The sequence below is a fragment of the Chlorocebus sabaeus genome, chromosome 13 (assembly GCF_047675955.1).
Source record: "Chlorocebus sabaeus isolate Y175 chromosome 13, mChlSab1.0.hap1, whole genome shotgun sequence".
NCBI classification, from domain to species: Eukaryota; Metazoa; Chordata; class Mammalia; order Primates; family Cercopithecidae; genus Chlorocebus; species Chlorocebus sabaeus.
The window spans coordinates 60,770,828-60,783,420 of record NC_132916.1 but is presented as its reverse complement, the minus strand read 5'-3'; the positions used below and the strand labels follow the sequence as shown (position 1 = coordinate 60,783,420).

At 33.8% G+C, this 12,593-nt stretch overlaps 1 protein-coding gene across 10 annotated transcripts in view; it reads left to right on the top strand.

Moving 5' to 3' along the window:
* BCLAF1 (BCL2 associated transcription factor 1) overlaps positions 1-12,593 on the top strand; it is a 31,373-nt gene that overhangs the window by 5,452 nt on the left and 13,328 nt on the right. For 4 of the 10 annotated variants that reach the window (XR_012095051.1, XR_005241264.2, XM_008006923.3 and 1 more), the window contains exons 2-8: positions 1,643-1,746; positions 4,386-4,499; positions 5,480-6,391; positions 7,757-8,422; positions 8,562-8,731; positions 11,057-11,162; positions 12,147-12,231. Coding sequence is in view for 8 of the 10 variants with exons in the window: in XM_008006923.3 (XP_008005114.1) it covers positions 4,396-4,499; positions 5,480-6,391; positions 7,757-8,422; positions 8,562-8,731; positions 11,057-11,162; positions 12,147-12,231 (2,043 nt within the window). In the remaining 2 variants the exon portion in view is untranslated. The remainder of the gene's footprint in view (positions 1-1,642; positions 1,747-4,385; positions 4,500-5,479; positions 6,392-7,756; positions 8,423-8,561; positions 8,732-11,056; positions 11,163-12,146; positions 12,232-12,593) is intronic. The other 6 variants (XM_038000844.2, XM_038000842.2, XM_008006924.3 and 3 more) reach the window with 3 other exon arrangements.

Sequence of the window (12,593 nt, the reverse complement as noted above, 5' to 3'; positions counted from 1 at the left end):
TTTTAAAAATTGGCTGAACTAATCAGCTTTGATACTGATTTATTTATTGTATCACATTTTGTGTGTTATTTGAGTTATTGGTGTGGATACTTGAATATATTTATAGATCGTGAACAGGAATGTATATCCACTGGTCTAACAGCCTATGTTCCCTCCTCTGTCAGTTTTTTGTATCTAGTGTTTATTTTCTTTGAACTTCAAAATACCATGACTTGCAGTAAAGAGATCTGGCAGTTGAGTCTTCTTTGGATATATATAGAAATTAGCCTTTTGAAATTGTTTAGGAAAATGTTAGCTAAAATGAGCCTTTTATCACTTCTAGGAGTGAATCAGTAGTAATGACTTTCCAGGTCAGAATACAGGTTTTTAATAGTACTCCAGTTTAAAATACTGCCATTTTTTTCCTCTGGCCACTTGGGGTTTTGATATTTTAAAAACTAAACTTATATGTCCTTTAGAAATCCTTTTGTTTTGTACCCAGCCTTACTTGGCTTTTTGACTTTACTACTTTTTTAGTATGTTTCCCGTAATAGGTTCCGATTCCTCCTTCCTAGCCTGAACTTCAAATCTCTCCCCAGTTGGAGGGCCATGGATATTTTAGGAGATACTATTCTTGATTCACCAGTTTAATGTTACTATTTCTTCTTTGTATTTCCAGTCTCATTTTATTTTTAAAATTGGATCTTGGTAAGAGTTACAGATTTCCATTTAAACTTGTTCATGAATTCTTCTGAGTGCTGGCATATATTAATCTTGTATTCTTTAGTTTCTGTTCCCCTAGTGCTTTAGACTATCCTTTGCGCATACTTGATGTGAATATACACAGAGCTAAACTTTTCAGTATTGGTAACTTGAATATTTTGTGCAAAGTGTATTTATAGAGTAATGATAAATTATTTTAGGAAGAATACTTTCAATAGATAAAAGTTTCATTGCTGACTGTTCTTTTATTTGAATATACATGTATCAAGATGCTTTTAGGCACAGAATTTGAAGTTACTATGATGGCTGTTAATGTGGATTTTAAAATCAGTTTCCCATGAAACTAAATTGCGTGAAAGGAAGTACCAAAGAGAATAAGTAGCAGAATATTAAACTCATATTTTAGATGTTATAAAGTAGAGCATTATGAAAATTATAGATTACATTTTTTTTTTTTTTTTTTTGAGATGGGGTCTTGCTATGTTGCCAAGGCTAGAGTGCAGTAGCTAGTCCCAGGTGTGATCACAGCTCATTGCAGCGTCAAACTCCTTCTGCCTCGGCTTCCCAAGTAACTGGGACTACTGACTTGTGCTACCTTGCCCCTCTACCAAGATGGCGTTACGTTAGCTACCTTGGAATTTTCTGATTCCAAGATAACATATCATGTTTCCTAAAGCTCAAATTGCTAAAATTAGAATTCAGGTAGTTAAAAGTAAAAAGATGCTGTCAGTTTCATAATACACTACTGCATTGTGGTTTACAAAAAAGTTGAGTTTTAGGCTTTTATGGTTAAAAGTTTCCTATTTCCTGAATTAGTTTTTCCTTCCCTGAAATTGTAAGTGCATTTATTAGAGTTTATTGCAGTGCCCATTATATGCATTGTAAATAATGGTTATTTAATTTAACATGAATCAATATAATGTTTTTTTGTCTTCGCCAGGAATTTGAATTTAGAGTTTAATCTCTCAGAGCATTCTCTCCAGGAGGAATATTTACAGTATCTGAAAGACTTCACTTGACTTCTTGATCCTGCTTAAAGCCAAGGTAAAGAGCATTCATTTTTCTAGTTTTCACTTTTGACTTTTTTGAGGAAATGTCACTACTGAATTGATGATTCAGTTTTTTATTTTGGTGGCTTGTGTGAAGTAAGTCAGATATTAAGTTAGTTTTAGGAAAAAGGTTCTTTTTCTGTCTTCTTCCAGGTTGTGTTCCTGCTTTTTCTATTTCTATAAACACATCTACTAAAAGACTCAGGACGTACAAGATAAACTCTGCTACTTAACCCATTTTCCCTAATGTAAACAAGAGGAGATTCAGAACTTGGTTCTACTGTAGTGTGTAGGTAATTCAAATTGATTGTTTCTTATGTGCTAGGTGTGTTAAGTGAATTAAGTTTATCAACTCATTAAGTCCTCTACAAGTCTGCGAAGTAGGCACTGTTATTTTCTTTGTTTTACAGTTGAGGAACAGGCTCAGGGAGCTTAAGGAGTTTGAATTCGTGTAGTTTAAATGCAGAGACCATGTTCTTAGCTTTTTTCGTAAGTGTATTTTTGCAGTAGAGCAGAAGATATCCATTTCTTTTAGACTGCTATTTGATCGGCATGCTTTCTTTCCATTAGTTTTTGAAGTTTCAGGTGTAGCTATTAAAAAACAAAGCAAAATACAAACCTTTAAAAATAAACTTGCTGCTTTAAAAAATATCCAGGTTCTGGGGAATGCATTCATTTGATAGTTACTTATTAAATACCTGTTGTGCTTATGTGCCACAAGCCCAACTACATCCTGTTGACTGGAAAAGCCTACAGAATTCATGAAACCTTAACAGAAATTACCATCCAAAAAGCCTCAAGAGCCAAGAACAGAGATTCTGGAGATACAGCACAACACAGCATCTCTAGCTCTTAGTAAACTCGTAGTGTTTTATTTACGGATTAATACAATGGAAAAGAATGTTGCCTTATTGCTGGACTGGATCTCCAAAATCATTTCCAGCTCTGGTTTCTTCTTACAGTGTGTCTGATTATCTCAGAGTGGGATAAAAATAAATATCTTAAAGTAAATTTGATCACAATGAATGTAAATTACGTATTTATATTCTTTTGAAATATTTGGGAATACAGAATTTTGAAATCAGATAGCACTAGAATGTTGCAGTTCCCAGTGGCCGAGATTCCTTCCTTTACAGGCTGTAAATTTGGTTTTTGCCAATTTCATGATGTTGTCAAAACTGCAGTTGCTAAACCAAATTTGTGTTCTACGAGGTATCAGATCTCCCTATGTTAATGCTAAATTTCTTTCTTCTGTGGAATTCTTATTCTGCCTTTTTGAACCCTGAACCTATGTTTTATTTCTGTCTTTATGTATTTCTTGCTCCCTTGGGATTCAGAAGAAGAGTGAGAGAAGACAAAGGTGGTAGTCTATTAGAGGATAGTTATGTTCTGTTTTGAAATCAGCATGAATTTGTTATTTATATTGTTTGATGAGGAACTATCCAGGTATTACCATTACCTCTTCTATAACTGAACTCATCTTAGTACCTCCAAATAGTATTTTATTATACTGAACAAAGTCTAGGTAGGTAAAATAGGTGCCTTCAAAAATATTTGGTTGTAGGAGATACTATTTAAGTATTATGGGAATTGCAAGCTGTTAGAAGTTTAATAAGTTGATTTTTATTGAAATAAATACTTTTTGGTAAGTTAGTGTAAATTTGGAAATAGTTCTATGCAGCAAAAACAAGCCTGAGAGGCTAAGATATCTCAATCATTGAAAAGTTGAAAATGTGACATTTGGGATGTACATGCAGTGATTTGCTAGGTATGTATATTTTTTCAATTTTGTGAGGAGTAGATCTTATAAATCAATTAGTTCTGACAGTTACTGATTTCTGTACCCATTGAGGTCTAATTATAGCATTGGATACCATGTAGTGTTTAGAAAAGTTAAACTACTGGTGCCCAAGTTTTTTTTCTTGTAGTTCTAATATATCTTTCTTGAAGTAATCCCTCCAATTCTTTATCTTTTATTCTTCTTATATCTTCTTAACAAAGCTTCAGGGTGAACTAGTCATCACAAAAGTCCACTTTATTCTGGAGTCATGAGTACTGAGAGCAGACCCACGGCTCCAGCTGTTCAGAAACTTTGTGTCCTGTATTCTATATAGTACCACTCCAGACAGTATTGTGTATATGGAGTAGTCAGCTCAGTCTCATTTTCAAGGCCATAAAGCACAAGATAACAGCCTAGTAGGTTTATTTTTTGTTAGTATTGTGACACTTTATTTCAGTTGCGTTATCTGTAATACCTTTATTATTTATTTATCTTTCTTACAGGAGAGGTAGGCATTTGTATTGGGCATGGAATAACACATAACATGCTGCTGCAGTCTGATCTCATTGCTCTTTCTGGCTTCTGCAGCTGCTGCCTTTTTGGATTGAGGCACCTAAGTGGGGCAGTCCATAAAAATCTTCAGTTGTGTCTTTAATCTACAGTATCTATCATGCAGGTGAAAACAGTTTAGTCAGGGATAATTGACTTGTCTTCTGAATACTGATTTGAAAATGATGGTGAATAATAGCCTTTGAGAAACTTGTAAAAATTAAATTTTATCTGAAAATAAATAACGTAAAATTTAAAAAATCATATTGTAATTTTAACCTTTTTTTGCCCTATCATTTGATTAGGAGAAAAGAAATGGGTCGCTCCAATTCTAGATCACATTCTTCAAGGTCAAAGTCTAGATCACAGTCTAGTTCTCGATCAAGATCAAGATCTCATTCTAGAAAGAAGCGATACAGGTGATTTAATGTGCTTTAAATTTTTAAAATAATGATATCAGTTATTATTTGTTGAATGTGTGTCTTAAACACAGTGCTAAACCCCAAAATGTATTTTATTCTCAAAGAACTCTGTGAAATGGATCTGTTGTTACCCTTATTGTAAGCGAGAAATTGAGAATGTTCAACTAACAAGCTCTAGTAAATGGCAGAGCTTGGATTGATAACCAGTTAGTCTGACTCCAGGTCTCAAATTTTACTGTATAATATATGGTAGGTTTCTTTGTATTTGTCCACAATGTTAAGAGATGAATTGGGTAATGCAAGAATTTGACAGTGAAAAATCTGTGCGTATCGTTTTATAGTTTCTCATTTCCGACTTTGATTCTTTGAATTGTAACAAAATAATTTTTTTTGTTAAAAAATTAACAATTCTGGTTATTTTTCTTTAAATAGAAATACATACTTAGCATAGAAAACAGAAACCAGAAGTTGAAAATACAAATGATCATAATCCCAGTAAGAATCAATAGTAGTTGATGATTATTCTTTTTTTCCCCCCAGGCTTAACTTTATTTTATGTATGTATTTAATTAATAGTATCTCACTGATACAGTTTTATGTAATCTTTTCCCCCATTTAACTGTATATTATGTCATCCCATTAAATATTCTTTTACAATTATCAGTTTGAGTGCTTGCCTAGATGTAATACAATTTGCTAATATGTCCTAATATGTGTGATATATATATAACACACGCACGTGTGTGTGTGTGTGTGTGTTTTGTGCCTTCATTTTTAAGGTCTTTAATGTATTCTCTCAGTAGTTACCTTAGTGAGGCTTTTTGATTAGAAACCATAAACTTTTGTACAGATGAGGTTTTTAAAAAAAGTCTATTTTTATCTTACCATTTATTTGCATGTTATTTTCAACCAGAATATTTAGAATGGTAAGATGGAATGCTTTATTTTTCTTGCATTGATATTTATTTCATTTTTAGTTCTAGGTCTCGTTCCAGAACATATTCAAGGTCTCGTAGTAGAGATCGTATGTATTCTAGAGATTATCGTCGTGATTACAGAAATAATAGAGGAATGAGACGACCTTACGGGTACAGAGGAAGGGGTAGAGGGTATTATCAAGGAGGAGGAGGTAGATATCATCGAGGTGGTTATAGACCTGTCTGGAATAGAAGGCACTCTAGGAGTCCTAGACGAGGTCGTTCACGTTCCAGGAGTCCAAAAAGAAGATCCGTTTCTTCTCAAAGATCCAGAAGCAGATCTCGCCGGTCATATAGATCTTCTAGGTCTCCAAGATCATCCTCTTCTCGTTCTTCATCCCCATATAGCAAATCTCCTGTTTCTAAAAGACGAGGGTCTCAGGAAAAACAAACCAAAAAAGCTGAAGGGGAACCCCAAGAAGAGAGTCCGTTGAAAAGTAAATCACAGGAGGAACCGAAAGATACATTTGAACATGACCCATCTGAATCTATCGATGAATTTAATAAGTCATCAGCCACATCCGGTGATATTTGGCCTGGCCTTTCAGCTTATGATAATAGTCCTAGATCACCCCATAGTCCTTCACCTATTGCTACACCACCTAGTCAGAGTTCATCTTGCTCTGATGCTCCCATGCTCAGTACAGTTCACTCTGCAAAAAATACTCCTTCTCAGCATTCACATTCCATTCAGCATAGTCCTGAAAGGTCTGGGTCTGGTTCTGTTGGAAATGGATCTAGTCGATACAGTCCCTCTCAGAATAGTCCAATTCATCACATCCCTTCACGAAGAAGTCCTGCAAAGACAATCGCACCACAGAATGCTCCAAGAGATGAGTCTAGGGGCCGTTCCTCATTTTATCCTGATGGTGGAGATCAGGAAACTGCAAAGACTGGGAAGTTCTTAAAAAGGTAAAAACTAAAATACAGAATCTACAGTATAGTATTGTTTTTGTTCTTTGAATTCTATTTGGAATTAAAAGACGTAAATTTGTGATACATGTTTAACTAGCGGTTTTACTCTTGACTTCCTTCATTTTAAGATAATTCCAAATTGTTTTTACTTTTATCTGGTGAACTTTGGAAGCTAAGTGTTTTAATAAAAATTAATTTATCCAGCTACTCAGGAGGCTGAGGCGGGAGGATCTCTTGAGCCCAGGAGTTCAAGGCTTTGGTGAGCTATGATTGTGCCTACTGCACTCCAGCCTGGGCAACAGAGCAAGACCCTGTCTCTTTAAAAAGAAAAAAAAAAAAAACACTAATTTCTGTTTCTCCTCTTAATTTTACCATTTTCGGTCCAGAATTAAAAATACAGATGAGGAGAAGTTGAGTAGCTTAGAGCATAACTAAATGATATATGTTGTTAATAACTAAATCTTTTAGAAATTTAGTTTATTAAAGCATTGGAGGCTTATTTTGTTCTTTTCATTATTAGAATGTGACCTACATAAATAATGCAGCTATATTGCATGTTCTTAGGTGGCATAAACAGTCTGGCTGTCAATATTTAATGATTTCAGCCTGACTATACGAAAGGTAATGGTATTTCTCACTGACTAATGACATTTGAAACAGATAACATTGTTTAAATTCTGATCTCAAGTGTTGCTGAAAGTTGCTAACAATGAAAATTGGTTGCTTCATGTATTGTGATTTGACTTAAAAGTGAGAAAATAGAGGAAACATGCTGTTGGTGGAATAGCACTGCACAACCCAGAATTTATGATTGAGCTGATCATTAGTTTCTATGAAACAGTGCCAGAAATCATTATTTTTGTAGAGCAAGTAGATATGAACTGTTTTGTGATGCTCATAAAGAGTATTACTGGAATGGTATTTAAATCCATTTGTGTGAACTCTTGTTTATATTAATAGATAAGTAAGTGAAACAGTCTGAATTTTGGGGGGTAGTTATCAATAGAATTCTAACAATGTGTATTATCCTTAGTGGTTCTTAGCTTCAAAAATTAAATTCAGGCAATCTCTAGAAGTTCGTGATAGTGCAGAATTGTGGATTGTGACTAAATAGGACAGGATTTTGGTTGGCTTTACTTTTTAAACTTCAGAAGTCAAATGTAAATTTATTTTAAAAGTTAGTACATAAGTTCTATATGGATGCTTTCAATGATTTTTAAAAGTGGGATCTGAAAAAGCACTTTTCAATAGGGTTTTTTCTCTCTTGCTGGTCCTGAGGGATTGGGCAACACATTTAAATATGGAAGCGATCTACAGTGAATGCAATCCAGAGTTACTATCCTCTTCTTTGCTTATTCGCAGGTTCACAGATGAAGAGTCTAGAGTATTCCTGCTTGATAGGGGTAATACCAGGGATAAAGAGGCTTCAAAAGAGAAAGGATCAGAGAAAGGGAGGGCAGAGGGAGAATGGGAAGATCAGGAAGCTCTAGATTACTTCAGTGATAAAGAGTCTGGAAAACAAAAGTTTAATGATTCAGAAGGGGATGACACAGAGGAGACAGAGGATTATAGACAGTTCAGGAAGTCAGTCCTCGCAGATCAGGGTAAAAGTTTTGCTACTGCATCTCACCGGAATACTGAGGAGGAAGGACTCAAGTACAAGTCCAAAGTTTCACTGAAAGGCAATAGAGAAAGTGATGGATTTAGAGAAGAAAAAAATTATAAACTTAAAGAGACTGGATATGTAGTGGAAAGGCCTAGCACTACAAAAGATAAGCACAAAGAAGAAGACAAAAATTCTGAAAGAATAACAGTAAAGAAAGAAACTCAGTCACCTGAGCAGGTAAAGTCTGAAAAGCTCAAAGACCTCTTTGATTACAGTCCCCCTCTACACAAGAATCTGGATGCACGAGAAAAATCTACCTTCAGAGAGGAAAGCCCACTTAGGATCAAAATGATAGCGAGTGATTCTCATCGTCCTGAAGTCAAACTCAAAATGGCACCTGTTCCTCTTGATGATTCTAACAGGTAATTCCATATTGATCCCCAGTAAATAATCTGTGGGTAGTTAATATTCCAGTTAATTATCTTAAACTTTCTGAACATACCATTTTTTTATTTAAACCAATGGTATATTTTGTGTGTGTGTGTTATCAATATGTTCCAGACCTGCTTCCTTGACTAAAGACAGGCTGCTTGCTAGTACACTTGTCCATTCTGTCAAGAAGGAGCAAGAGTTCCGATCCATCTTTGACCACATTAAGTTGCCACAGGCCAGCAAAAGCACTTCAGAGTCATTTATTCAACACATTGTGTCCTTGGTTCATCATGTTAAAGGTATGCTTAGTATGTTTAGTATTGTGAATTAAATTTCTCTTTGCATGCAAATAAAAAAATGAGTAATTATGCTTAATAATTCATGTACCCCAGGGCTAGCAAATATACATCAATGCTATTAAAACTTGGAAAAGTAGTTTCATGGAAGAGTCCCTAGTCTTGATAGCATTGAAACTTAGGAAGATAGTTAATAAAAAGTGATTGAAATGCTGGAGAAACCATACCCTAAAAATCTGTATCATGGTAGAACATGATGTAGATTTGTTGAATGCTAAAAATGTTTTTTAAGTATGTCATTGTAGTGTATTTGAAGTGCAGAAGGCTTACAGATAGTCTTTCATTGCATGCCTATGGCTTGTGATAGTAAATCTTGGCATAGGTTTATAGCAAAGTCAGACAGGATTATTGAATATTACTTACTAAGAATTTCTTTTCAACTTTTAAAGAAATACAAAGTGGAAAAACTCTTTTTTGTGCTTAATTTTTAATATATAAACATAAAATGATAAAACAAGAAAATTTATCAGGATTTTTAGAGGAAAAACGTTCAAGAAATTTAGAAGAATATTATATAAATACCGGCTACATGAATAGTCACTAATTAGGATAATGATGACACTTCTTTAGGTCCTAAAGATAAGGGTGTTTATTTCAACTAAAGTAATGATTTTTTTTTTTTTTTAATTTTTACCAGTATGTAATTATAGTTGCAAAGTTACTAGTAATTTTCAAAGATTTTTAGGTATCTCTTTTGGGTTAAGTTTTGTTTTTGTGTTTAAAAAGCAACTTACTATGAGACATGTTCTTTTCCCAGGAACTTCAAAGACTATTGTCCTTTAAAATTAATCCCCTCCTAGCTTTTAAAAAATTTGTCTTTTGACATGAGAACAGCTCACTGTAATAGATGAAACTTGGCTTTAGCAGTTCTTTATGCAGTTGATATATCACAACAGTGAACAGTTAAATGAATTTCTTTTGGGCTGTAATTATTTAAACACGGTAACAAGACAGTTTTGCTATTTGGCTCTAAGTAGGTTTGTGAACCAGTTTATGACCATATTACTGTGGTACATAAAATATGAAACATTCTTTTTTTAAATTTTTTAATCTTTTTTGGCCTATCTCCACATTTTACAATTTATCGCTGAATTTTGAGATCAGGTTTTGATAAATTTTTTCCTTTTTCTTTTTTCTTTTTTTTTTTTTTTAAAAAGAACTGTAGTGATGTTTCATAATTGGTATTGTGCAACCGATCTGAACAGCTCTTACTTTATATAGAGCTGAAAATGCCCAGTGATGTTTTCTTTTTCATTGTAACTAGGTCCTGGAATATGTTTTGAAATGGCAAAATCCATGTTTCAAAGTAAAATAGCTGTTGAAAGATACAGGCAAAGTTGAATCTTCTGTCTTCCTGGCAAAAATGGCATAAAAACTGAGTTGCTAGCTCAAATTCCTGGGTTTCATGGAATTATGATTGAGGCACTACCCTTGTAGTGGCCGTTTCAAGTTTTAATGATTGGTTATGAGACATGTGCTGGATATTGGGCGGTAAGTTGACACAGATGTATGTTGACCTGTTAAGCAGATAGCTTGCTTCATAATGTGACATTTCATAGCTCATGACTTTATACGTCTTTCTATTTTACATTTACAACGTATCTTTAACTGGTTTTAAAAATAATCAGTATTGATATTACTAGTTTGAAAATTGTTTAAAGAGAGACAAAACAGCAATATCAAATGTGCTGTTGGGTTTGCCAAGATGCCAGATTTTTGGATAATTATTGAATGTTAATTGATTTAAAAATATTTTTCCAATTTCAGTGATAGTATTCAGTGTTTTATAAATCCATTTTTGTTGATATGGCAGCATAGTCACCGATGAAATTTAATAGTTTACTCAAACTAGCTTTTTGGTTAACTCCATATTTTCCTGTTAATTTTTGTTTTCTGCAAATGATTACTTGAAGTAACGTCATTGGTTCATATTGGCAAGGTATTAGAACATCCATAGATTGTGTTCCTTTTTATTCTGAGGAAGTAGTGTATTAATGAAGTAGAATTAGAGACTCTTGATTTAATCTATTAATTGCTCTTGGATTAGATGTAGTATTGACAGGGACCTGTGAGCAACTTTCGAAGCACTTTCCTGTTGAGGTACAAGAAATTGAAAGGGTAGGAGTTCCTTGTAACACTTGATTCTCTTTTGCTAGGTTTCTTGAGTATTTTTATTTTCTTTTCACCTGCTACATGCCCTTCTGTCACAAACAAATCTCTCTTAAAGTAAACTAAACTAATTGGACAGTATTTCTTCTAAATCAACAGAGCAATACTTCAAGTCAGCTGCAATGACCCTAAACGAGCGGTTCACTTCGTATCAGAAAGCCACTGAAGAACATAGTACTCGGCAAAAGAGCCCTGAAATACACAGGTATGTATCCTGCTGAATTGACATATAAAAACGTTGTTTTGGTAGGAAGACTCTGTTAAAACAATATTGTATTGGAAGTTTGCTTTTGTCATTGATACAAATTTGGTTTTATTCCTCATTTATACTTTAAATATATTTCTAAGTCTTGAAAATTCTATAATTCTCAATTTTCAGCTTAGTTGAAACTGGTTGTTAGAACTTGAAATATTAACTCTTCTCTGCAGTATGGAATTAAATAGTTACCAGTTAGTCTGGTTTTTGGGAGGGGCAGTGAAGGCCTAGAGTAACCTTTGAATTTCTAGTAAGTTTGTGATATAAAAAATGTTCCATGAGAGAGAGAGAACAAAAGCATGAGCACTGAAGTCAGATAGTTGTGTTGAAATCCTGGCTGTGTCTCTTCATTGCATTGTGATGAACAACTTAATCTCTGGACATCAATTTTTTCATATACGAAATGTGGATAATCATGCCCATTTTGCAGGGTGGCAGTGACAGTGATACTGGCTATGAAGTATCTGACTTGGTACTTCATACACAGTTGGTGTGGTTTTGGTGATGACTGCTAAAGCAGCACTGGGTAGTTGCAACCGATACTGACTTAAAAAGGAAAGGCGCAGAATAAAACCAAAGGGGCACTGAATATCTAAAAATATTGAAGACAGGAGCAAATAATCCTATTCATGTGTGTTTGTTGATGTTTAAAATGATACCTAGTTTAATCAAAACACATTTTTTCTATTTTTGGTCAATAAGTTGGATGTTTTAAAGGCCAGACTTCTATATAAAAATACCTGGTTGGAGCATTTTAATTCATTCTTCGTGGATATTTTTTCTTAATTATGTATTAGTAAATTAATAGTCTTGGTGTGCTAAATTAGTTGATTGGGAGAGAAGTAACTGTCTTAGGAAATGGATAATCGTGTGGATATTTTCGAACCAAAAAGTTAGTAATATGACTAAAAATATACTTTATTTTACATTAAGGAGAATTGACATCTCACCAAGTACCCTGAGGAAGCATACCCGTTTAGCAGGGGAAGAGAGAGTTTTTAAAGAAGAAAATCAGAAGGTATGTTTTTGAATGTAATTTTTTTCATGTTAAGTTCAGCTTAGTTAATGATATTGTACCAAATATAGTTTCTCAAGGTAAAATGTCTATAGATATCTTCTACTTTTAATTCATAACTACATCATGGTAGTATGCATACTGTTCCTTCCTGGAAGAAATTAAGCTGACACTATGCTATCTTAAATTTAAACCGAGTATTTTTTCAAAATGCTAATGAAAGGAAAAAAAAAAATAGTCCTAAGAAAAGCGTAAAGAATCAGTGGGTAGACAAAGGAAAATTATAAAATCAAAGATACAAATTAGAATTTTGAGATGAGATTCATTAGCCAGAGTAAATATTTCTCGATTTGTGTGTCTAAATT